The 27,625-nt window shown below is 38.0% G+C and overlaps 1 protein-coding gene across 1 annotated transcript; it reads left to right on the top strand.

The window, feature by feature from the left end:
- Positions 1 to 91: 91 nt before the first annotated feature.
- Positions 92 to 27,625, top strand: CKAP2L (cytoskeleton associated protein 2 like). Its single transcript, XM_012742846.3, has 9 exons — positions 92 to 293; positions 2,289 to 2,355; positions 4,023 to 4,074; positions 8,019 to 9,262; positions 12,965 to 13,172; positions 18,697 to 18,852; positions 22,437 to 22,500; positions 24,084 to 24,252; positions 26,038 to 27,625. Exons 1-9 carry the CDS (start codon positions 179 to 181, stop codon positions 26,261 to 26,263), a joined length of 2,301 nt encoding a protein of 766 aa, XP_012598300.1. The 5' UTR covers positions 92 to 178; the 3' UTR covers positions 26,264 to 27,625.

Genomic DNA, 27,625 nt, shown 5'->3' on the forward strand with positions numbered 1-27,625 from the left:
GGGGACGGACTCGGGGGCGGGCTCCACCGCGCAAGGGCATAGCCGCCTTCAAAGCTGGAGGGCGTTGCACGCTCTTCCAATCAAAGAGCTCCGAAGGAGAACCAACCGCAAAGTGCCTGTTTCTTATTGCCCCGCCCTCCCCTGCGCCGACTAGCGAGTTTCAAACCCGCGGGAGCCAATGAGAGTGCGCGGACGCGTGGCGCGCCGGCCCCGGCTCCAGGCGCGGCCTTTGAAGAAAAACTGTCACAGAGGAGGCATGGTGGGGCCCAGTCCCGCCGCCTCTGCTGCCGCCGGTGAGTAGACTGCGAGCGAGCCCCTGTTTCTTGAAGGCGTTGGAACACGGGAGGGGAAGTAGGAAGGCCACCGAGGGAGTTCTTCCCGGGGAAGTTGCCCGTCTGCTCGTCTGCCTGCCTCAAGTCTATCCCTGGCGTTTCCGGGAGCCCAGGCCCTGGCCCCCCGGGGACACGGGTGGGCCAGGGGTAGGGGAGGCTGTGCGCGGGGCCACGCCCCACGGGCATCTTCCCGGTAAACCCTGCAGCAGCAGGTAAACTGAGGCTCTTTCCCCGGAGTCACACCACCGGAGGGCCCTAGGTGGAGCCGGGTGTGGTCCTTTGTGGTGCGCGGCCCAAGCTTTGACTGCTGCCAAGGGGCGGGGTCCGCCCCGAACCCGGGTGTTCTGCCTTGCCCTCCGACGCGAGGCTTTTCTCTCCACTCCTCTGGAGCCTGCTCTGGCTAGAAGTTGATTGATTAAATCTGCCCCCAAGAGATAGGCATCCTGCGTTCCCGGACCTCTTAGATGTGCCTGGAGCCCTTTCCTGCCCCTGAGAATACTCCTGCTCAGATGCCAGCTTCTCCAAGGTGCACAGGATGTGTTTTGTTTCATCCATTGTGCCTGTTGATGCCTACTAGGTCCTGGTAGGATTTACATAACAACGCTTAAAGATGGGAATTTTTGTCCCTATATTACAGGGTCAGCAGCAGCAAAGTTTGCTATCTTGCCAGAAGTCACAGAGCTAGAACTCCAGCACTCTGTACCACACTCCTCAGTCCCTGCTCTCTACACTGCCTGACATGGACCTCGGATGTATTTCTCCACAGCTGCCTCATAAAGATGCATCAGAGTCAGAGTGCAGAACATAGGGCAACTCGGTTGAGATAGGATTAAGAGTAGTTTGGCAGCCCTGCAGTCTGTTATTTTTTTTAATCATTATTTAATTTTAGCTTTCTCCAATCACCTGCTCTCCTCACTCATTCTCCACCTATGAACTCCCATAATTCTTTCATTGACCCTCTCTTATGGTACCTAGATTTTGCCTTATATTGTAATTTTTGTTGTTGTGTATTGTGTGTCTCCTAGATTGAAACTTCCTGGAGGCAGAAATACTGACTTTTCATCCCCTCACAAATGCTTTGCATAGAAAGTCACAATATTATAGATATTTGCCATGAGCCTCCATAACCTGGCATATTATAGGAAGCCATGTAAGGGTTTATGGGTAAATATTATCTCTTCAAAAAACAAAACAAAAAAACATAAGACCAGGCCGGGTACAGTGGCTCACCCCTATAATCCTAGCACTTTGGGATGCCAAGGCAGGAGCATCACTTGAGGTCAGGAGTTCAAGAACAGCCTGGGCAACATAGCAAGATCCTGTCTCTACAAAAAAAAAAATTAGCTGAGTGTGGTGATGAGTTCTTGTAGTCCTAGCTACTGGGGAGGCTGAGGTGGGAGGATAGCTTGAGCCCAGGAGTTCAAGGCTGCAGTGAACTATGACTATACCACTGCACTCTAGCCTGGGCAACAGAAGTAGACCCTGTCTCTGAAAAAAAAAAAAAAAACAAGACTAGGCCTGGCCCACCAACTCAGGTGGACCAATAACAGAATTTCTTCATGCAAAGCATAGAATGTTGTAGCTGAATAGTAGCTATGAGCAAGTGCTCTGGGGTTAGGTATCTCTGTTTTCAAGTCCTGGCTTTGTCATGTATTAGCTGGGTAACTTTGGACATATTATTTACCTTCTCTAAATTTCAGACTGCAAATTTCAGACACTCCCCATTGGATTATTGTATGGATTAAAAGAAGTACCATAAAAAGCTTAGTATAGGGCCTTGCATGTAACTGATATTGTTGATGTGATATTAACTTGAATGCAAACTTACAGGACTAGGGACTTTTTAACTTTATGGTGCAAAGCCAAAATCATTACCAAAAAGTGTCACCTTTTAGAATATTAATGAACTGGTTACAATCTCAAGCTAAAATTCTGTTTGCTTGCCTATTTTTGCAGAAGAGCGGCAGAGAAAGCTTCAGGAATACCTAGCAGCCAAGGGAAAACTGAAAAGCCAAAATACCAAGTGAGTTTGTCTACCCACAGTTATGCAAGTTTTGTTGCCCTCTTTGTAATAGCAACTTAAAACCTTTTTGAAACATAGCCATTTTGCTTACAGTCTACTCAGATTCCATTAGGATCCTGTGACTCAAAAGAGGATTTCAGTCCAGCTGTGACAAAAACCCCTGGGCAGTGCCTAGTCCACTGGCAACGATTTAAGCATTATTGTTATGACAGTCTCCAAAGGAAGAAGGGAAGGTTCTACCCAGAATTACCCACCATGCTGGAAACTTTTCTTGTCCCTATTTTTGTTCCTGGGAAAATTGATTGTTGTGAAGGCAATTTTGGTCAAGAAATTGAATGACCTGGGTTCTGATGTTTCTTACTAAAGCAGGAGAGTCAGTTACAATCAGTCCTCCATAGCTCCAGCTTGACAGCACTCTTTGGTCATTCTCTTAAAATTTACTATGGGGGTGGACAGAACATGACCACTACACTTTTATCTTTCATCAACATCATTTGTGATGTTATATATCCCTCTTGCTTAGCATTGATGTATTTTCTCCTCGGTTGATTGCTAAATTTTTATTTGAAAATTAATTTTTACAAAGTTAGCTTTCACTTTTATTTTACTCACCTCTATTTCTTAGATTAAATGAACCTAACTCATTTATTCAATAATTATTTGTTTGATAATATATCCATCATTCTTGATGCTGGAAATATGATGCTTAATAAGTGAAGTCCCTGTTCGAAACCAGCCTGAGCAAGAGTGAGACCCCATCTCTACTATAAATAGAAAGAAATTAATTGGCCAACTAATATATATAGAAAAAAAAAATTTGCCGGGCATGGTGGGTGCATGCCTGTAGCCCCAGCTACTCGGGAGGCTGAGGCAGGAGGATCACTTGAGCTCAGGAGTTTGAGATTGCTGTGAGCCAGGCTGACGCCACGGCACTCACTCTAGCCTGGGCAACAAAGCGAGACTCTGTCTCCAAAAAAAAAAAAAAAAAAAAAACAAAACAAACAAATAAGTGAAGTCCCTGCCCTCCCAAGGCTTATGTTCTAGATGAGAGAGACAAACATCAAACAAGTCATGATCAAAGTCCCTGTTAGTCTAGCAATTGGTTTTGGGTCATGGAGATTGATTTCTTCTAAATTCTGTGTTCTCTTATCCTTTTTTTTTTTTTTGCATTTCCTGTTTCCCTAGCTAGATTTCATGTATGTTCATGTTTTTTTTTTAATTATATCACTTCCCCCACCCCCCGAAAACTGACAAAGATAGTATTTGAAGATACTTAAAACAAGGAAGTTTTTTAAAGGAGCTGGTAATGGTTTTATTTGGCATTGTATAGTGTCTGGCACATTGCAGTATTCTAGAAATGATGTTTGAGGGAATAAAACTATGCAAATATGAAAGAAATACATATATTTCATTAATATTCTTAGAATGCTATGTTTATGCATAGAATGTCTCTGAAATGATCATAGAAAAAAATGTATAGGAGCAGTTGTGGTCTCTGAGAAGGAGAATACAGGCCTAAGGAAGGGATGAGAAGACTTTTTATTGAATTAATTTTGAATTATTTTGCAATTACAGAAATTCTAATCATAATTTTTAATCACTGTACTTTCCAAGCCTTGCTTGGGATCCTTCTGTACTGATGATTAATTTTATTTTGTCTTTTATAGGCCTTATCTAAAAGCCAAGAATAATTGCCCAAATCTACCGCCTTCTAAATCTGTAAGTAGACGCCTTCTAAATCTATAAGTAGAAATTAGTCTTTTTAGAAATAGCCATTTTGAAAGCATAATTAGTAATAAAAATTATAAAGATGTTAGTGACCTAAAAACATGCATTTCAGAGATATTTTTAATAAATATAAGAACGTTTGATTTAATAAGATAGACTCATTTTTTGAAAAGAACAATATACTATAGTTTAGTTTTGTAAACCAAAAAACCCTTAAGTGGACTAGGTTTTCTTAATAGCTAACATTTATTGAATACTTAATGTGTGCCTGTGCCTGGCACTTTTCTGACTTACATTTACCTCAGTGAGTCTTCCCTTATGAGATAGGTATTATTAGTAGCCCCACTTTGCAGGTAAGCAAACTAAGTCATAGGAAGGTTAAATATTTTCCCCAGGTCACATAGCTATTAAGTGACAAAGCTAAGAGCCTGTAGTCTTAACCACTTTGGTATGCTGCCATGAGGTTAATTAGCTCAGTAGTCAGTAAAAGAACACTTACATTGGATCTTCCAAGCTATTTAACAAGTATATGTTTCCTAATCAATTCAATTCAGCTAAATTGTGTATAAAATGATAAAGTATCTTAATGTACTTAAGGTTTCAGTGGAAGAAATTAGCCTTCTGAAAGGGGCACAAATTCTTCATCTGCAATAAAATAACCCATAAAAACCCCACCTTTAGTTTTTAAACCATAGTTTTATTTAAGTTCTAAAGTGCAACTGAAATAGTGCTGCCCAAAGTGAGACATTCTCACTGGTGGGAATTTTAATAAGTTTTAATGATTCATTCACTGAATCATTTTAACACATTTCAGTCATGTGAATGTATGCATATATAGACATATGTATGTTATGTGTATACTTGACATCATTAGACACTGGAGGATAGAAAAGCGTATATAAGGCAAAATTGATGCACAATGATTCAAACAGTTGGGAAGCACTAGGTTGCGTTTTCTACTTTATACAGATTGAACCAGTTAGCATGCAAGCTTAAGGAAAAATCTGCTGGAAAGGGCCCTCATTCTGAGTTCCCAGTGACTTCTCTGGAAACTGACAATAGTGACTTCAGTAAATCATCTCTTAAAGGAGAGTGATACCTACTTTATCAGCTTTACATAGTTTGTAAAGGTAAAAATGAAATGGGGAAGGGAATTAAAGAATTTAGGAGAAACTAAAAGCATTATGCAAATAATAGTCATCATTGCAATTGTATATGCTTTACAATTTACATAACACTTTTGTTACATAACAGTAACAGCTAACATTTGATTGGTTATTACCTGGGCATGGCACTTTATGTTCATTGCCTCAGTACTCAAAACAACCTTGTAAGGGTTGTTTAAGGGAAGTTAGCCCTATGATTTAATGTCCAAACCAGGATTCCTTTGAGAGCAAAAGGAGGTGTTGTTACTAATTATGTTGGGCCAACAGGCATAAATCAAAACTATTAATATCTTGTGAAAACCAGGATATATGGCACAATAGATAGTATTCCCATGGACATTCTTTTCGGCCTCCACCCATCTGCCCATGTGTACCCAGATGCTCAAATAAACAGCATTTTGCTACCAAAAAAAAAAAGTATTAGTATTCCCATTTTACAAATGAGAGGACTGAGGATCAGAGAGATTAAGTACTTATGCAAAATTACATAGCCAGTAAAGGTCAGACCCAGGATTTAAACAAAGATATTCTAAAGTAACTTTAATGCATGTTATGAAGGAACACAAGTTTTGCATTCTATTTCTATCCAGAAGTTTTAACACATTGAGAGAAAATATTTTTAAGTCATATATCTGATGAGGATCTAGTATCCAGGATATATAAAGAACAGTCACAACTCAACAACTAAAAGACAAATAACTGAACTTAAAAATGAGCAAAGGGTCTGAATAGACATTTCTCCAAAGAAGATATACAAATGGCCAATAAGGACATGAAAACATGTTCAACATCATTAGCTATCAGGGAAATGCATCTATTTCACACCTACTAAGATAGCTATAATCAAAAACTCTTATAATAAGTGTTGGGGAGGATATGGAGACATTATAACACTCATACATTGTTGGTGGTAATGCAAAATAGTGTAGCCACTTTGCAAAACAGTTTGGCAGTTTTTTCAAAAGTTAAGCATAGAGTTACCATATGACCCAGCAATTCTACTCCTACATAGAGACCCAAGAGAATTGAAAACATATAGTCACACAAAAACATGTACATAAATGTTTCTAACAACATTATTTATAATACCCAAAAAGTGGAAACAACTCAAATGTCCATCAATTGATGAATGAATAACTAAAATGTGGTATATCCATACGATGGAATATTATTTAGCCATTAAAATATAATGAAGCATGTGGCTACAGGATACATGGGAACTCTCTGTACTTTCTGCTCAATTTTGCTGTGAATCTAAAAAAATAAAGTTTATTAATTAAAAAAAAGTAAAGTACTGATACGTGCTAAAATATGCCTGCATCTTGAAAACATTATGCCAAGTTAAAGAAGCCAGACACAAAGGCCACATTTTACATGATTCCATTATACGACATGTCCCAAATAGGCAAATTCATGGAGATATAGAGACAGAAAGTAGACGAGTGGTTGCCAAGGGCTGCAGGGAGGGTAAAATGGGGACTGACTGCTAACAAGTACTGGATTTCTTTCTGGAGTGATAAAAATGTTCAGGAATTAGATAGTGGTGATTGGTGTACAATCTTGTGAATACACTAAAATCCACTGAATTATATACTTATTAAGATGATAAATTTTATGATATGTGGATTATATCTTAACTTTTTTTAATGTACAAAAAAAGCAGCTAAAATAAATACATTTGGAAACTTTAATACCAACATCCCCAATTTTCAGTAAGCAATGATGGAGAGATCTGAGGTAGATATAAATGTTGAGGCTTAAGGAGTAACCCAGATATAGCCATTGTGGGTATACTATCCATCTCACGCTCTGTACTCCCAACTCTCCCCCATTTCATCCCTAATAACACCATACACACCAGTACTGTTCCAAAGTAGACACCTCCTTGCCTTTAATGCCAAATGGTCCTGGTTAGATTTTCTTTACACACTCATCAAGTGTACATAGTAATTCTTCACAATGTTGTTCATGCTCTGCAATCCACAGTGACTTGCTCAATTATTTACATATCAATTCTAATCTCCCTTCCCTAGTTTTCAAAGTTCTCTGTAACCTAGCCTTACCTTTCTCATCCAAAAAGAAATCACATGAGTCGACTTTGCTTATTGATAACATAGAATCTAACCTTAAAATCCTGTCCTGACTTCACAAATATGACTAATTTTCTACTGAAATGTTAGGTGTTTATTGAGAGCTGTTCCTATATATCTCAGGACTCTCATCATCTACCACCTATGTATCTCCTTGTCTCCCATCTCTGGTGGCAAGACAGAGTTTCTTGAGTGATGCCGTGATGTTTACAAAGGCAGTGATTTAAAAAAAAAAAAAAATAGTGTAGCTGTACAAAGTACTAGGAGAAACTTATTGAGAAGTGCCCTAACATAAGTTCATATGTATGTATATTTTCCAGGGTCCCTACGAGGACATTTCACTGGGACATAATGGGCACTCAGCAAGTACTGTTCAATTGAGGCAAATTTATTTTTTAAACAGCAATTTTTGTATATTCACTGCATCTCTGCTTGATTCTGTCAAGCTAAAAGATTTTTATATATTAATATTCCTAATAGGAACTCAAGTTATAAAAATCACCTATTAGTGAGCCTTTCTCTACTTTCTCAGGATCCAACTTTCTTAAATGAAATTCTAAAGAAAATGGCTAATTTTTTTTTCTAGCATGTGTTTAAACATAGTTATTTTTATCATTATTTTACAAAGAGTGAACTATTGTTATGAATTTTTTCTATACATTTTTGTTTGTCTTTTCAGACTGTTAGATCCCAAAAGGATATTACCAACCACGTTGTTTTGCCTGTCAAAGATAAAAAGTCAGTTAGCATTAAACTCCAGCCCAGACCAGCCAATATTATAAGGTGCCAGAAGCCAAAGTTGGAGCCACCAAAACTTCTAGGCAAAGGGCTAATTTCAAGATATGTTTCTTCTAACTCAAACTGTAAGCCTTCTAGCAAGAGTCAGCAGCAGCATAAAGCTAGGTCATCCACTGTGAGCAAACTGTCAAGAAAACCCGTGGGGTCACTTAATATACAGGAAGTGAAAACTACAAAACAACAGGTAATAGATCAAGGAACTGCTAAATGTACAGACTCTGTGGACAACACTCATGTTGAAAACCAATCTTTGGATAAGTTTCTAAAAGAGATAAATAAAGAGAACCTACCACAAACCTTATCAAATCCTGAGAGGAAGCCAGATCCTGAATTATGTACCATCAGTAAGCCAAAAACTAACTCTTATAATCTAACCAAGAGCAATTTGGCTCCTAAACAAGTCTTGGGCAAAAGTTCAGTTAATGGTGCTGTTCTGAAAGACAGAATTCATAAACAACTTGTTGGAGAAAAGCAAATCAGGATTCTGTCCATAAAATCACACCAACTCTCAAGAGGAACAGATCTTGCAAGACCAGAAGAAAAACCCCCAAGGACAGTTCCCTCTCACTTTAATCAGACCCTTAGTAAGACTCAATCATCAAAGAAACCAGTGGTCAAGGAGATAAAGGTAATTAGTAATAAATACAAAAGACCAAATGAAATTAAGTTACGGTCACACCCTGTTGCTGAACAGAAAGTAAAATATACCAAACCCAGGACAGACCCCAATTTGCTTCAGGGAGGAAATAAAAACAGACATCCAAACATCAAGCAAGATCAGAAATCCACTCAACCTTGCTTTAGACCTCAAACATGTGTTCTGCAAAAATCAAAAGCCATGAGCCAGAAACATACTGTGACAGCTGGCAGCTGTAATTCAGTCATTCCACGCACCCCTAGCATAAGAGCAAATGGAGCCAATGGTAATAAACGTGGCAACAGCTTTCAACAAAAAGCACACACTTTGGACTGCAAGTTGAAAAAGACTCTTCCCCAGAACCATTTTCTGAACAAGACAGCTCCCAAAACTCAAGCTGGAATCACAAACATAAATGGAAGAAGAGTCCCAAATGAGACCCAAACGAATCCAAATATTGAAAAGAAGGCAACAGTAGAGGATCGAAGGTACTTTGCTTTAATTCCAATATTTTGCACCTTAAGATGGTTAGGAAAATTGACCATCAAGAATACTTGGTCAGGAAGTAAGCTATAAATAATGGCTCCTAAGTAATTTTTAGCTATAGCCTGACAAAAAGATTTGAAGCAAATATAACAAGTATTAAGACTTGCTAAAGCTAGGTGGTGCATACATGCATCATAAATCATTCTCTGTAATTTTTCTGTATGCTGAGATAGTTTATTTCTTAAAAAGAAATTGAAACACAGAATGGATGAGTTGAGTAAGAAATCAGGGTTGCATGCTGGGCATGGTGGTTCATGCCTATAATTGTAGCACTTTGGGAGGCTGAGGCGGGAGGGTCGCTTTGAGGCCAAGAGTTCAAGACCAGCTTGGGCGATATAGTGAGACATTGTCTCTACGAAAAATAGAAAAATTAGGCACAGTAGCATGTACCTGTAATCCCATCTACTCTGGAGGCTAAGGCAAGAGGATTGTTTGAGCACAGGAATTTGAGGTTGCAGTGAGCTATGATGATGCCATTGTACTCTAGCCAGTAAGTACTCTATCTCAAACAAAAAAGAGGTTGCAGACGTAGACTACTCATTCAAGAAAGCCCTGCAGCAATAGTACAGACTATTGAGTTCATATAGCTAAGAAGTAGGAAGATAGTCCCTTGTCAAGCAGACCAGTGATCTAGTTCAAAAACGAAGTTATCAGGAAAAAGGAAATGAAGCTTCCATGAGTCTCACCAGTCCAAGTTTTGAAAAATAAGCTAAAGCAGAGAGGAACAGTCAGTTCAAATACAGAGTTCAGATGATAGAAATCAGGATCTCAGGTTGCTGGGCCATAATATTAACATACAGGATGCTTGAAACTGAGCCCAAGGATTTCGTACACTTTCCACACAGGACCAGACATAGTCCTCATAATGTGAGTGAGTCTCCCAGGAGAAGCATGTATGTATACCTTGTTGGAGTAGAAAATCAGGAAATTCTTGACAAGAGTAAAAGGAGCATGTAAAATTAGATAGTTGGCTAAAAACTGTAGCAGGATGAAATGAGAGCAGGTTTAAGTCTCTGGGTACAGCCCTGAACCCCACCAACAAGCTATATTTGCCCTCCTGAAGAGACAGAAAAACACAACTTAATTCAGGGTGATGTGATCGAGACAGTAGGGCTGGAATGGCTTCTTTAGATAGAAGGGTCAGGGGAAGTACTTTCAACTGTAATAGCTGAGACCTAAGCCTGGGAAAACACTGATAACAAGAAAAAGGACAATCCTGAGCAGAAAGAAAAGGGAGTGCAAAGACCCTGAGCGGCTGAATGAGGAAGTCAGGGTCTCTGCCCTAGAGCTCATGGTCTAGATTAGAGGGTTGGTCTACAACAGAGGATTGGTCATAAAACTGTGTTGCATGTTGAACATGTTTAATTACAAATGGGAATGAGTCTGTAGAGGGATAGATTCACACCTTCTGCAAGTGTTCCTTCAGCACCTGCGGCGTGCCAGGTGCTAGGGAATACAGTGGTGAGCATACAATCATAGTCTTTGCCCCATGGAGCTTATTATTTGGTGTATATATGGAAAGTACTAGGGAAACAAAATTATAGCACTGAGGTCCTAGGACAAAGTTGGCTTTAGAAAAGGAAAGTTCTCTTCATTTATGATTAAAAGGAAGGCTAAGGGGAGAGGAAGAATTCCAGGAACATAGAAGGAGCACATGCTAGATGTGTCAACTTATATCATTAGTAGTTGGTTACAGTGAAGGTAAGGAGGGAGTCGTTGGGGCTGAAATAATCACTGTATGGATTGTGCTCTGGAGTACTGTACTCAAGGAGAAAAACAAGAAAGTTAATAGTTTTCATACATTCAGAAATTAGTTAATGGCATTCTGGAAAAAGCAAAACTATGAGGACAAAAACCAGATCAGTGATTGACAGGAACATGGGGTTGACGACCAAGGAGCGTGATGGAATTTTTGAGGATATTGGAATTGTCATATATTGATAATAGTTATGGTTACATGATTTTATTCATTTGTCAAAACTCACAGAATTGCACACTAAAAGTGAATTTTGCTGTATGTTATTAAATACCTGTGTGTGCTAGGTACTGTGCAAGGTACTGGACCTCCAAGATTTCTGCTTTTGTAGAACTTGTATTCTAGTGGAGGAGACAGAAAACACACCAATTAAATAAAACAGGATAATTACAGATAGTAACATCTTCAAGGAGGTGTCATTGGAGTGGAGCACTGAAGATGCAAGACAGGAATGAGCTTGGGTCTAAAAACTGAAAGGATGCCAGAGCTCCTGAAGGAGAGAGAGAGAGTGGCATGAGGTTGGAGAGAGGCAGGCAGTAGCCTTTCAGCCATGGAAAACATTTTGAATTTTATTCCAAGACCCATTGGAAATCCTTGGCAGTAACACAATCTGGTTTACCTTATTTAAACGAGATTGATGTTTACATAAACATCACTTGCTGTGCACAGAATGAATTTCAGTAAGGGTTAGAGTGGAATCAAGGAGATGAGTTAGGCTGTTGCAGCATTTCAGTGACAGTGATGTGGCTTGGGACGGTGGTAGTGTAAATAGAAGCAATACTGACCATATAATGATGTGTCAGATGTCAGGAAAAGGATGGACTACTCACAGACAACTCCTATTGGGGTGCTATTTAACAAAGTAAGGAAAACAAGAAATAGATTTGGAGATTAAAATCAAGAAGTTTGCTTTGGACAATATTAGATTTGAAATACCTATCAGACATCAAATCAAAGTTATCAACTAGGCAGGAGAGTTTTACAAAGTTTGGGCACCAGGGAGAGATCTGGGCTAGAATGTACTTTTGTAAGTCATCAATAATAGTAGCTGTAATTTTAAAAGCTAGAGAGCCTCTATTCAAATGCCTGGATCTACATGTCTTGGTGTCCCCATTCTCCAAAAAGCAGTCTCTTGCCAGCTTAGAAGCAGGATTGGAGAATGTGAACAGTGGGGGAGAGCAAAGATTAGGTGCCATCAGAGAACAGCTATTTAAGAAAAGAGCCCTGAAATTATTGATCTAGCTTATGAAAGAAAGGGAGTCATGTGTGGTCAAGTGAGGACTAAGGAATCAACCAGGCACGGTGGCTCACACCTGTAATCCTAGCACTCTGGCTGGCCAAGTCTTAAGGCCAGGAGTTTGAGGTTGTAGTGAGCTATGATGACGCCACTGCACTCTAGCTGGGACAACAGAGCAAGACTCTGTCTCAAAAAAAAAAAGAGGACTAAGGAACCAAGATCCTATGAAGACAAAATGCAGGCTTGGTGGGTCAGGGTTGAGTGACCCTGGGAGATGGGAGAAATGGAGTGCTGAGTTAGTGATCTCAAAGATAGAGGGATGTCTCAGAAAAGCAAGTGTCAGGTAGAGTACCATGAAATGAAAACTTTCAAAGAAAAATAATGAATAATCACGAAGTCAAAAGTTTAAAGACTGAAGTGCTGGCCACTTATAATCCTAGTACTCCTGGCATCTGCCTTCTAACAGGTGAGAGCAACCTAGTGCTGTCATTACCCATTTGTAAATTGTTTTTTAATTCCATTCTCCTGATTTTGTCTATAGTTTATATGTATAGTTATGGTCAATGTATACGTATCGTATACTTTAGAAGTTTGACTATATTTAAGAAAAAAACTAAAACCACCATCCCTCTTCCTTTAATTGAATAACAGGAAACAACTAGAAGAATGGCAGAAATCTAAGGGGAAAATCTATAAACGGCCTCCTATGGAACTTAAGACAAAAAGGAAGGTAATAGAGGAAATGAATATTTCATTCTGGAAGAGCATGGAACAAGAAGAGGAAGAAAAGAAAGCACAACTGGAACTGTCCAGTAAAATTAACAACACTCTGACAGAATGTCTGAAGCTCATTGAAGGGGTAAGTGAGAAAAGATAAGCTAGAGCTTTGACTCAGAGACTTGGAGATTTTAAACATTTTTCTTAAATATGGTGTAAGGGAGATAGCCTTTGTCTAAGCTAGAAATTTAGCTGCTCTATAAATATGGAATAATAATAGCAATAATAACATACACTTAAACAGTGGCTTTGTATGTACATTTATAAACACTTTGTAAGTGCTTTTATAAGCGCTTAAATGATGTCATCTCACATAATTATAATAATGACTATTACTATGCCCACTTTACAAATGAAACTGAGGTATAGAGAAGTTGGAGAACTAACCCAAATAATTTGGCTCCAGAGGGATCTAAAAGGAACTTTGCCTTCTTCAGGTATCAAGGTCCAAAGAGTAACATTTAGCATTTAGGTATGAAACTGAAGTCAAAAGACAAGTTCTTATATTAAGTTGGAATATCCTAAATATTCTGGGTAGCTATAAATAGTGTCTAAATTATATCTTAGATTCTGCAGATAAGGATAAAATAGGTGGTAAGCAAAGGGTATGATCCTTAGGAGGTTCCATGAAGGAAAAATAATAAAAATGATGAGGTAGACTTTTATACTAAGATCCTTGCCTAAAGCAAAACCCATTCTGTCTTTTGGCTGGTAATGGACATCAGCAGAAGAAAGGAAGCCAGTTTTAGTCTATTCCAGGTAACATTTTCACAGCATTCAGTTAAACATTAATTATTTCTCCTTTGTGGAATTAAACTTCAGTTCTTTTTTTTTTCTTTCTTTCTTTTCTCTTTCATTTTTATCATATTTAAAAAAACATGAATAGAGTTTATTATTTAAATTATTTCAAACAATACAGATAAATGAGAGCTCTTTCCTCCACACATACATAAATACTTAGACATCCTAAGCTTCTCTCTGGAGATGACCCCTATTGCCAGTCATTCTTCCAGACAGTGTTCATGCATGTCCATATAGTATAGGTACCTAAAAAAATGAAGTATGTAGGAGTTTTTCATGAGTTACAATTATTTCACATTTATATATGTGTTCATTGGTTATCTTTTCATGTGTGTTGCTAGTATCAATGTTATGCCGACTTTGTCAAATGAGCTGGGTATTTTCCTTCTTGACCTATACACTGAAAATAGTTTGTGTAACATGAGAATTTTTTTTTTTGAAGGTTTAGTAAAAATTTGCCCATAAAATCATATGCTTCTTTGGAGGATAGTTTTGTGTATATATTTTAAATTTTAATATGGTCTACTACATATCAGTGTAAGGCTAATAAAAAAAAAAAAAAGAAAAGAAAAGAAAGAATATGGTCATTGGTCCACTATTTTTGTACTTGTTTTGTATTTCTTGAGTCAACTAGTAAATTTTTTACCTTTCTTTAAAATTAGACTTGCCAAAGATTTTTCTCTTTATTAATCTTTTTAAAAGCCTTTTTTTGAGTTTTATTGATTTTCTCTTTTATCAATATTTGTACCTATTTATATTTATTATTCTAGCTTTTTAATTGAAAGCTTAGATCATTTAAGTCAGTCTTTCTTATTTTCTTATAAATATGTTTAATGCTATAAATTTGCCTCCAAATTTTGCTTTTGTCAGATCCCTCAGATTTCACTAAGTAATGTTTTTTATCAGTCAGAGTTGGCCAGGCGTGGTGGCTCATGCCTCTAGTCCTAGCACTCTGGGAAGCCGAGGCGATAGGATCGCTTGAGCTCAGCAGTTCCAGACCAACCTGAGCAAGAGCAAAACCCCGTCTCTACTAAAAATAAAAAGAAATTAGCCAGACAACTAAAAATAGAAAAAATTAGCTGGATATGGTGGCACACGCCTGTTGTCCCAGCTACATAGGAGGCTGAGGCAGGAGGTTCACTTGAGCCCAGGAATTGGAGGTTGCTGGGAACTAGGCTGACACCATGGCACTCTAGTCCAACAACAGAGCAAGATTGCCTCAAAAAAAATCAGTCAGGGTCAAGTCAGAAAAACAGAAACCACACCAGGTATCTCAATAGAAAGAATATAATTGGTTACACGATGTCTTATCTGCGTTCTCTAGAAGTAGACCCTAACAGGAGGATCTGTGTGAAAACAGTTTATTAGGAAGAGACTCTCAGAAAAAACTGGAAGAGGAGTGAGGTTGTAGGACCAGGAAGTGCAGGATGCCAAGCAGGATGTGGTATCAAGTAAGTTTATGGAGAGTATCTTTGCATAGTCCCACAGGGGAGCGCTATAGACAGTGTGGGTCATATCTCTGAGTCCTCCTGATCAGGAACAAGGGAACTTCAGTCTTAAAGCTTTTGTGGTCCTTTGTTAATGGCTGCCCCTTGGAGGACAAGAATTCCCAGGTACTTCTGACTCTGGGCATATACAAAGGAGATTGGCTGTGAAAGTACACTGTGAGCCTATGTGCACCAAAATGGTAAAGGGATCAGAGGGCTGAAAGCCAAAAGGAACCTGAGGTAATTACTGCAGGAAGCAGCTAGCACCCACTGGGTCTAGAGTAACAAAGAGAGATTGACGGTATCAGAACCTAGAAGCAGGAAAGACAAACCCTTGTGGAAATGGGACTCCAGCTCTAAGGAAGGGTATACTATACAGTGGATGCTGGACTGTAAGAGTTAGACAAGGGATCATTCAGAGCTAGGACCTAGACTTTGAGGAAAGGATGCTATCCATTTTGTACTCCTGCCTCTGAAGAAGCTCAGTGAGGTGGGAGTGCCAGAAAAAGGTGGAGGCTAGAGCCAACTGTTGCTGCCAAGATGAGGAACCATTGCTAGGATGATGAAAACAAATGGGAAAAACCAAATTTCTTCTTCCTTCTCAATCCCTGCAGTCTAGTCTCTCTATAGTGCCTCATACTGGCAGAGCAGCTGCTGTCAAAGCAGAAAATGGTTTACAGACTTCCAGGCCCATTATCACAAACCAGAGGATAAGAAGAGGTGGATGGAGCTAAGAGACAATAGCTTAATAATTGACATGATGTTTTCATTGTTCGTTTTTAAGTAGTTTGAGATTTCCATTTTGAGTTCTTCAGCCCAAAAGTTATTTTAGAATAGTATCTTTTTAATTTCCAGATCTATAGATTTTTTTTTCTGGCTTTCTGTTAATTTCTAATTATATTGCATTATGGTTGGTGAATGTGGCCTATATGTATTTTGGATAGAATTTGTTGAAATTTTCTTTGTTATCTTAATATCTGATCATTCTTGGTAAATGTTCCAAAAGTACCTGAAAAGAATTTGTGTTATATTTGTTTACATGATCTGTTGCTTTCTGTAAGAAATATGCCAAAGTCTCTCACTGACACTGGGATTAGTCACCAACAATTTCTCTTTATATTTCTGTCAAATTTTACTTTCTGTTTCTCAAAGATGTGTTAATTACATAGAGATTCATGACTTGCTTTGATTTCTCTTTTGTCTGATTAATCTTGCTACACTTGCTTTTTCTTGTTAGTATATGTCTAGCAGATCTTTTTCCCATCCTTTATTTTTAAACCTTAGTGGATTGGCTTATTTTAGGTATGTCTCGTATGAATGCGTACAGTTAAATTTTTTAATCAAATCTGAAACTCTCTACTGTAAAAAGCAAATTTGATTCATACACATTTTGTGATTACTCATATGTTTAAATTTATGCCTTCATTTTATTTTATAATTCTATTTACAGGAATTGTTTTTTATTTTTCTTTATTTCTGTGTTTGATCCAGTTTTCTTTATTTCATAAAAAAAATTGAAATCAAAATGAAATGATAGATGTAAGTTCAAACATAATTGCACATTATATATCATATTTTTCTTGCAGTTACTTTTGTTTGGCTGGGGAAATTTTCTAATTTCAAATTGTTTTCCCTGGAAATTTTTAAGTAACTTCTTCATTTTATTTCTGGCATTTGGACTTGTTAGTTTATTAATAAAGTGTCATGTTAATCCGATTCTCATTCCTCTATAGGTAATCCTTTTTTTCCTCTTTGGAAGCTTTTAAGATTTGTTTTTTTATCCTTGGTTTTCTAAGCATTTTTTTTAAATTCATATTGCTTAACTCTCTCAGATCCTTTTAATCTGAACAATTCTTTCTTCAGTTCTTGACATTTTTTCATCTACAGCTGCTTTGAGTGTGTGTTCATCTTTGTTCTCTTTATTTTTCCTTATAGAAATTCTCATAGGTGAATATTGGAATTACTCAGTAGTAGATATATCCTCCAGAACTCTAAATTTTTCTTTCATACTATTCATTTCTTTGTTCTATCCTACTGGTTTCTGAGAATTTTACAGCTAAATTTGCAACTCACATATTATTCTTCCATGGTGTCCATGCCATTGTTTTGTCTATCTGTTGGTTCTTATTCATAACAGCCCTTTCTAGCCTTAGGATAGCAATATTCTCGTTTATCACTCTGAGATACTGACTGCAGTATTCCTGAAATTTATTCTTTCTCCCTCATCTGTTTTCTCCAGTGTTCATTCTTGTTTGTTGAGTTTTATGCTTCCTTCACATAGTGTTGGTTTTCTCAGGCATTAGTGTTTCTCAGCTGTGAGTTTACCTTCATATCTTTCCTTTGTGAAAACAGTAGAAAATACTGCTTGGCTGAACATGCCAGCACCTGGATTTCTGGGCATGGCAGTGCTTCCCCTTCCTCCTGCTCTGTGTCACTGCCCTGCTCTGAGCACAAGCCAGAGGGGGCCAAACCTGTGAAGCCACTTCAAAGTTCCTCTTTGTGAGATTTAACCCTCCTCCATATACACCTGCACAAATCCTCAGCACACATATATACCCCTGTGACCCCTGCATATCTGTGTTATTCTTCATACTGCTGTCAATGTAATATAGAAATTCTGGTCACTTTTCCATGTTCAAATTATTATGAATATGGGATGTTATCAATATGTTAGAAATGTTGATTACTCTAGAATTTGTTTTGTTTTTGTTTTTGCACCACATGAAAATGAAGAACAGGCCAGGTATGGTGGCTCCCGCCTGTAATCCCAGCACTCTGGCAGGCCGAGGCAGGAGGATTGCTTAAGGTCAGGAGTTTGACACCAACCTGAGCAAAAGCAAGACCTCTAAAATACTAAAAACAGAAAACTTAGCGGGGCATCATGGTGTACGCCTATAGTCCCAGCTATTCAGGATGCTGAGGCAGGAGGATCGCTTGTGCCTGGGAATATGAGGTTGCAGTGAGCTATGATGACACCACTGCACCTTACCCAGGGCAACAGAGCGAGACTCTATCTCAACAACAACAACAAAAAGAATATATTTCTTACCTTCAGCTGTAATAAATGTTTTTCTATTTGCTCTCACATAACTCTTAAAATTTAATAATCAATGTCAAAACTCATTGAAACATAAAATCAAAATGGATGAATTTTATTATACGTATATTGATTGTACCTTGGTAAAATTGAAATTTTTTAAAAGTTTAAAAAAATCAGTGATCAGACTGATTTCTGCATACCTGATATAATAAATATTAGGAGATGTGAGAGTAACAGTTAAATGATAATAACTACCTCGGATATTTTCTTTTTTCCAGGGTGTACCTTCTAATGAAATACTTACCATATTATCCAGCATTCCTGAGGCTGAAAAATTTGCTAAATTTTGGATCTGCAAAGCAAAGTTGTTGGCAAGTAAAGGCACCTTTGATGTTATTGGGCTATACGAAGAGGCCATTAAAAATGGAGCAGCAGTAAGTATCTGACTTGAGTGGGTGACTTCTTAAAATTCTCTTTCATGTGAGTTATTTGCAATGTGGCGATTATATAATGTAGTGTTAAACTTCTAATTCACTTCATACAGTTATACATGGACTATGAATACAGTATGTCCTTTATGAATATTTTAATTAAAATATTTTTTAGAGAACAGGATTACATGTAAACCAATAGGATCAGTTTTTTTATCAAATGACTGTGTCTCACTTAACATTCATATCCAATACTTATAAAGAACCTAAAAATACATTAAACCCAACACATCAGTATCTATAAATCAATAATTCAGAGCCATTGCATTAAATAACTTTTAATTCTAAAACCTAGAAAAAAACACTATGTATGTAATTATTTTTCACAAAGACTGCATCAGTTTTATAATGCTTTCCACTTAAATGTCATTTGCCATGTCATACTCCATACTATACAATACCCTTTTCCATAATTATTCAAAATCAGTTGTGTACATGCACATAGTTTCAACAGTTTAATAGTTCAGTAAGTTTTATTCAGTAAGGCCTCTGCCTCCCTCCCTTCCCATTACCCCTGTCCCAGAGCAAACAGATTATTTTTATATTAGCCTGAATAGTTTCAGAAAACATGGTTATGCTGCTATTTCTTGATTTTTCATTTTTCAAAATGCTATGTGGACTTCCAGCTATGCAGGATGAGGATTTAATCCTCTTTCACATACCTGCACAGCTCCCCAGCACACATATATATACACCCCTGTTTATCATCCTTGGCAGTTCTTTGTCATCCCTTATACTTCCATTAGAGTCATATGGAAATTCTGGTCACTATTTAGGGTTCACATTGTTATGAATATGTAAGAAATATAGTAATGAGGCATGTAGTATATACTGTAATTACTTTCCCTTTCAAGCACAACTTTTGACTTTTCCTAGAAGTAATTATTGTCAGGTTTTGCCTTTGCTTAGTTTTCTGAGTATTGTATAATTAATTCTCAAACTCTTCTCTAATTGTCTAATACTTTCAAAGCATATTCTATTGATTTCTTTTTCTTAGAGATCTCTGTCCTAGACCCTTGTGGTTTACTCCATGCTGGACAAGTCATCAGCTGTCATTCTGGGGTTTCTTTTAACTAGCACCCTCAGATTTCCTTGGTTCCTAGAGCCCATATCAAGTTTTCTTCTTATATTGCCTATTTTCTGGCTAGGCACAGTGGCTCATGCCCATAATCCTAGCACTCTGGGAGGCCAATGCAGAAGGATTGCTTGAGGTCAGGAGTTCAAGACCAGCCTGAGCAAGAGTGAGACCCCCCATCTCTACCAAAAAGAAAAAGAAAAAAAGAAACCAACCAGACATTTTGGCGTGCACCTCTAATCCCAGCTACCCGGAAGGTTGAGGCAGAAGGATCGCTTAGACTCCAGGAATTGGTGGTTGTAGTGAGCTACAGTGGCATCACTGCACTCTACCCAGGGCAGTGGAGTGCAGGTCTGTCTCAACACAAAAAAAAAGAAAAAAAAGGCAACTATATTGCCTATTTTTCTCTAGTCCTTTTCTTTCTCTCTTTTTCTTCCTCTTTCTTTCCCCCCTCTTCTCTCTCTTCTCTCTCATTGTTTTGTTTTCTTCTCTATTGTTCACATAAGGCTTTACTCATATTTTGATGAAACTGAGCTGTTTGCATGTGTAAGAGGTGGGTTTTAAAAAGTTTATTAGAAGCTCTAGATACATATCTGTCTTCAGCATAGGGTGAACTGCCTGAGTTAATTGGTTGGAAAACCCTCAATATCAGTATCTTTAGGTCTATTCTCTTAAACTGGTCAAATTCTCTAGCTACCTGAGAGCTAGAAACCAGGCTGCCAACATTGTGGGGGAGAAGATAGCTGGAGTCTTAACTTTCACCATGGAACTTTCATTTATCCCCTTTTTTCAGTAGGCACCTCACCCTGAGTCTTGCACGATGTCCACCAGAGACTTGGATAATATATCCCCATTTTCTGTTAGGATGAAGGGGGTCAGACACAGTCACCAGGCTTCAAGGAGTTGAGGGTACAGGGTGGATTTGAAGGCCTGACTGCTTTTTGAACAAATACTCAAGAGTCCTCCTGATTTGGGCTCTACCACCTGTTCCTGAGCGTTTCAGAGGCCCCGTGGTGTTTCTCAGCCACACGGCTAGCTTAGGATTCGGCTCTCAAGTTGGTCTACTTGCTTACCTCTCTTCCTTCTGAGTTGCAGCTTCCAAAATCTTGTTGCTATTTCTTCTTGCCTGTGTTTTGTGGTTATTGCCTCTTTTTAATCCCTTTATTATCATTTCAGTATATTTTCAAGAGGGATTAGAGATAAATGGATATTTAATCCACCATCTTTAACCAGAAGCCTGTAGAAATGTAAAATACACTTGATGAGTGTTTTACATAATTGAGACTCTTTGCAATGGATTCTATATAGATTTATTCCCATTCATTATTCTTAAGGTATAATTCCATTTTAGATTTTATAAAAATTTATGAAAAGCTTTGCTTTTATGCTCTATTGTTAGTTTATTCTTTATTTGATACAGAGTCCCAGGTCAGGAAGACAAACCTCCAAATATAATGTTCCTATGGGAAAGTACAGTTCACTTTATGATATTCTTCTGTTTAATGGCATGGTTTACATACTTTGAAAAATGAAAACTGTTTCACATAATTTTATGAGAAAATTACTTTTCTATAAAGATTTTTTATTTTTTAAGTTATGTTATATTATCAAATAAAAGAAGAAAGGAAAAGCTAGGGAAAATTGCCCAAAATGCTAACAAAAATTGTATTTGGGTAATGGGATTATGGGTGATTTCATTTGCTAAATTTAACCTATTGTTCAATTTTTCTGTAGCAAGGTATATGACTTTTATAATAAAAAACAAAATTGGGGCCAGGTACCGTGGCTCCTGCCTATAAACCTAGCACTTTGGGAGGCCAAGATAGAAGAATTGCTTGAGGCCAGGAGTTCAAGACCAGCCTGAGCAATAGCAAGACTCCATCTCTACAAAAAATAGAAAAAATTATCTGGGTGCAGCACTGCGCACCTGTAGTCTCAGCTACTCTGGAGGCTGGGACAGGAAGATCACTTGAACCCAGGAGTTTGAGGTTGTGGTGAGCTATGATAACACCACTTCACTCTAGTTCCAGTGACAGAGCAAGATTCTGTTTCCAAAAAAAAAATTAAGACAACATTAAAAATATGTGATACATTTTCTGTATGGCTAGTTTTGCATCTTTTGGCCAGAATCTGTATGTGGGAACACTTATTCAATGGTATCATACAAATCAATAGGAAAATATAATTTGATTTAGAGAAATGACATTGTAGATAACTTTAAACACATTTCTTCATTAAAGTCAAGTGTTTAGCACTTAACCAAAATTTTCTGTTTCTTCATTTTTCTCATAAAGCTTTAAACTGAAAAGCTAGATAAGAGATACATAGCTAGACAAGACATTTAAAAACAAGGAAACATTTTTATTATGAAAAGTTTAATTGATGTTAAAGTTCCTTAGCAAATTTTTCCATGAGTGTTTTTAATACTGTTCCTATATTTTCTTTCTTCCAGCCAATACAAGAGTTGCGAAAAGTTGTTCTTAATATTTTGCAAGACCCAAACAGAGCCACAGAAGGTACTGTTATTTTTGTATTTACATTCATTTCCCCTAGCTGTACAAATAAAAATCATCTAGGAACATGTAAGTAAAAAAAGGAGAAGAATTATAAGTCCCCTGAAATGCCTCTCACTCCTTGATTTCCACAGCCTGGCCCTTTCAACCATTGTCATCAGCCGATTATTCCTTTTTTTTTTTCCTAGTGTATTTCAAAATTTAGAGGGTACAGGTATATTTTGTCACATAGATGAATTGTGTCATGCCGAAGTCAGGGCTTTCAGTGTACCCATCACCAGAATAGTGTACATTGTACACAGTAGGTGGTTTTTTATTTCTATCATTATAAGTAAATACAGTGCTCAATACTGAACAAAGGTTATTTTCACCAGAACAGCCTAGACTAGAGTCTCCTGCTTCTCCAGAATCCTAGGTTGGAGAAGACAAACAGCTCTTTATCAGAAGAGACTGAGGCAAAAGGGAGAAATGCCTTGGTTTAAATTACTTGTTTAATCATAAACCCACCAACACTCATCTACATTTGATTAGCCAAAAGGCTAAGAAGTGATGCCCAGCACTCATATAAATTCATGTTATCCCTTTAAAAATAGCCACCTCAGAAATCTCTTCACTTTGTTAATCATATTATCATTGGTCAGAACCTTTAGAGGACTCTTCTATGAGAAATATGCCAAAAACAGTGAGTGACATTATAATTGCTAATGATACTTGTTATATGAATGGGAAGAAAAAACAAGCTATCTTTAGAAAATAAAATGGATTCTTTTATTATCTTAGAGGGTGACAAATCTTTTTAAGAGTAGATTTCACGGGAGTAGGGGGGGAATCAAGTCATACGGAATTAATCTAAGTAGCCCACTACTTTTAGGAACAAGGTCATAGAGTAGATAATACTCAGTGGTAAACTTGCTGGAGATGATGCTACCATTCAGGTATTCACTTATACTATAACAGTGTTCTTCAAAGGGATGAAAAGAGAAAACAGGAATTCATACCATTGCCGCTTTTTGATCCTATTGACTTTCCTTAGGGTCTTTACTTTGCCTGGCCATAGTGTTTGCCTGGCACAGTCCTATTTTCTTCTTTTCATTTTGGTTGTTAATGCAGACATTTTTCACCCACTGTCCAAGGTAATAGCTATGCAGTCATCCCTGGGCAGGGAGGGATTTGGGCGGTCAAGTGAGTTAACCCTAGTAAGTCAAGAAAATTGATTCAATGTATGATGTAAGGGTAGAAGGCCAGTGATTAGTCCCTAAGTGAGTTCTCTTGAGAGTGAATAAGAGGTGGAGTTTTGTTCAGAGTGTTGAAAGGGAATCTTCAACTGTCTAGACTGGGCACTGAACCAGAGTTAGGAGCGTAGCCTGATGTAGCAGGGCATTGTTATAGGGCCTAGCAGGAAAAATGAGTTATAAGCCCCATTTCAAATCAATTACTTCTTATTTAGTATAAAAGTCCATGAAGATCACTGGGAAATTATTGTATGTGTTACTTTTTCATTTAATTGTTTTTTAGCTCAAGTATTAAATTAAATCTTACTTTCCTTTCTGACCTTGCATATACATGAATTATTTCTGACTCTTTAGTTGCTGAAACTAATATAACATCAGTGGAAGAACTGGCCATGAAGATGGAATCTGTAAAGCCTTGTGTTTCTCCACAAGAGAAGGAACAAGTTACAGCAACACCCCAAATAACCAAGGCAGAACAAGATAATCATCCTGGTATCAAATTACAGATTGCTTCAATCCCTAGGTAAGGAAACCCTAAAGCAGGCTTTGTGTTCACAGACTTAATTAATCCATTTCTCAGTTTCTCCTTCACAGATCCAGAGTAGCAGCAGTTTGTAGATAACCTCTGCTTTATATGTGGTCTAGGCAGCCTAGTCCATCTTTGGCGTTTAGGAAGGAGCTGAGGGTGAGGGGAGGTTGGAACTATCAACAGGAAGGTCTTCTCTCTGCACACACATCAGCCCCCTCCCACCACCGATGATGAGACCTGACCTGCAGTGAGGAAAGTGCTGCCAGAGTCAGAAGGGATATTGGAATGGATTCACCCTTTCCCTCCTACCTCTTAACTCCCATTTGTCCTGCACCTGCAGATCCCTCCTGCCTTTCCTATGAACCCTGGCACAAATGCTGCGGGGAGGGACACAAAACCACTAGCAGGCGCAAACTAACCATAGGAGAGAAGTAGATGGTGAATAGCACTATAAGAACAGGGAGGGATGGCTGGGCGCGGTGGCTCATGCCTGTAATCCTAGCACTCTGGGAGGCCGAGGTGGGCAGATTGCTCAAGGTCAGGAGTTCAAAACCACCCTGAGCAAGAGCGAGACCCCATCTCTATTATAAATAGAAACAAATTAATTGGCCAATATACAAAAAATTAGCCGGGCATGGTGGCGCATGCCTGTAGTCCCAGCTACTCGGGAGGCTGAGGCAGGAGGATTGCTTGAGTTTGAGGTTGCTGTGAGCTAGGCTGACGCCATGGCACTCACTCTAGCCTGGGCAACAAAGCGAGACTCTGTCTCAAAAAAAAAAAAAGAACAGGGAGGGAAATTGACTATGTACTAGTCAGAGAATACTCATAATATCAGAAGCATTTTGTTTTTTAACAAGAATCAGTTTAAGGCAGAATCCATAGTAATTTTAAGAGCTGCGTCAGGATGTCAATGTCATTTTCTAAAATGTTAGTGTGGCATCATTCTTCTCTGTTCATGATCTAGAAAGGAAAATTCCAAACAAGAGCACCAGGATAACAGTTCTGTATTTCAGTTCCCTGGAAAGTACAGCTGGCCTCTGCCAATCCTGATCTCCTCTCCCAGACATGCCATTCCCCATTGCAGGTAGCTCATGGGTAGATGAAAACAGGCATTTGATCTGAAAACCACCTCTTAATGGCTCTAGAATTTATTATGAGAGCTTATTAGTAGACCTGCCCCCTAATTTTACTTAGGCTAATGTAATCAGTGGTTTTGTGGATTGTAGGCCGATTCACTACGTAGAACAACCTCTGCATCCTGTCCTCCAGGCTACTTTTTGTTGGAATGCATTTACAGTTTTACAAGGAAGATGACCAATTTGTGCCAGTTTCGACTGTGGTTTGGTCTGCCATCTTAAAAGATGCTTTTTGAATAATTTACTATCAAAGCTAGAAAGAATCTGGGAATTTATCAGTTCCAAACAAATTGGGATTAGGCCCAATTTCCTTAAAACATGTCAACTCCTTTGAAAGTTTATAAATTAAACAAACACCAACTACCAAGTAGTTAAGTAGTTAACTTCAGATAAAAACCACATTTCACACTTCATTCAGTAAATCCCTGTGGTTACACTATCCAGGAGCAGGTGAACACCACCCAGTACATTTTGGAAATCAGGGAAAAGCCATCTAAGACAAGAGCTGCTTTGGACATATCTATTGTTATCAACCTACTTTGAAATGTCTGTTATGTTTCATTATGGAATAAGAAACAAAAAATAATAAAAAGAAATTTTTTTAAGTTGTAAGGTTTTGAATGTATCTCTTGCTCTCTCTCAGAATAAATGGAATGCCAGAAGTGCAAGACATGAAGTTTATCACTCCTGTTCGGCGTTCAGCAAGAATCGAGCGAGCAGTGTCCCGCTACCCAGAAATGCTGCAGGAACATGATTTAGTAGTGGCTTCTCTTGATGAACTATTAGAAGTGGAAGAAACAGAGTGTTTTATATTCCGTAGAAATGAGGCTTTGCCTGTAACATTAGGGTTTCAAACCCTTGAATCATAATATCCTCAAGCATTTTTTTAAGTGTTTTTTTAAATACTTTCACAGTCTCCGTGAATAAGAAATTCTCTTGTCCAAGTGACCTGGAAAATATATATATATTTTTCACAGCCTCCATGAGACAAGAAATTCTCTTGTCCAAGTGACCTGAAAAAATATATACAATGGAGAGACATCATGGATGCAGAATATGGACTCTCAGAACTTAGGAAGTAACTCACTGGGCTTACTCTCAAATTTTAAATCCCCATGGGAAAGTCTTTGGTTTATATGTTTAAGACTACAGTTTGCCACAATTTTACAGTATACATACATTTCGAACTTCTGAATATTAATTTACCCCACAACTATGATAAAGCTTTGCACTTTATTAGTCTACTTTAATCCCTGCATAGTTATTTTTTATAAACAGAAGATTGGTCCCGCAACATGATGGACTGTCTTTTACGTATCCATGTAAGCAGAGAGACCTTACAGCATGGAAGATCTGAGCTTTGAAACCAGCCTTCCAGGCTCAATGAAACTTGACAGACAACCAGATCAAATCCTCTTGTTTTACAGATGAGTTTATACTAGCTATGCCATTGCTCCAAGGTCACAAATGACATGTGTGATCTTTGCCTTCACCACCATATCCTTGTAAATGAGGGGTAATTCTTATCCTTTCTGTGCCAGGTCTCCTTAAATAAAGCACCATCCTGAATTGGGATGGTCATCTAGCTTTTTATATCCAAACCTAATTTTGCATTTGTTATTCAGAAGCACTTCAAGTAAAACAAAAGAGGACAGAGGAGAGGTGTGGGAAGGGGACACTTGCTTCAAATCTTTCCTCTGCTAGGGGTAGCTGGCCTGAGAAGGAAGTGTGAGTCCCAGCGACTAATAAGTTGCTTTTCCTTCCTCCTGGGCAACTGTTCTTGGAAAGGTAAAATCAGAGTCATTTTGTAAATATAATGTGTAGAGAAACCTAGTTAACACATTTTAAATTTTAGCTTTCTTAATATTTAAGTATTATCTAAAATTTAAAAAAAAGTTTTTGTTCATTCCAGCTTATTTATCTTATTTGTTATAAAAAACAGTGATGATGGCTTGGCGTAGCGAACTAAGGGTTTGTCTGAGAAAACACCAATAGGCTATTTCAAGAGGCCTCACAGGGAGCAGTCATTACCCTGGAGAATTTACTTTAATCAAAAGTCTATCAGCCCCACCTAGGAACTGGATTTTTTTCATTGTAAAGGAAGCAGATCTATTTTTCGAGGTCAGATTTATAATAACAAAGTTCATAAAACTAAACTATAAAACTGTAATTCCAGCAGACTAACTTTCAATAAGAAATAGACTCCTATAAGTCAATAGCAAAAAAAACAA

Source organism: Microcebus murinus, chromosome 3 (assembly GCF_040939455.1).
Source record: "Microcebus murinus isolate Inina chromosome 3, M.murinus_Inina_mat1.0, whole genome shotgun sequence".
In the NCBI taxonomy this organism is placed as follows: domain Eukaryota; kingdom Metazoa; phylum Chordata; class Mammalia; order Primates; family Cheirogaleidae; genus Microcebus; species Microcebus murinus.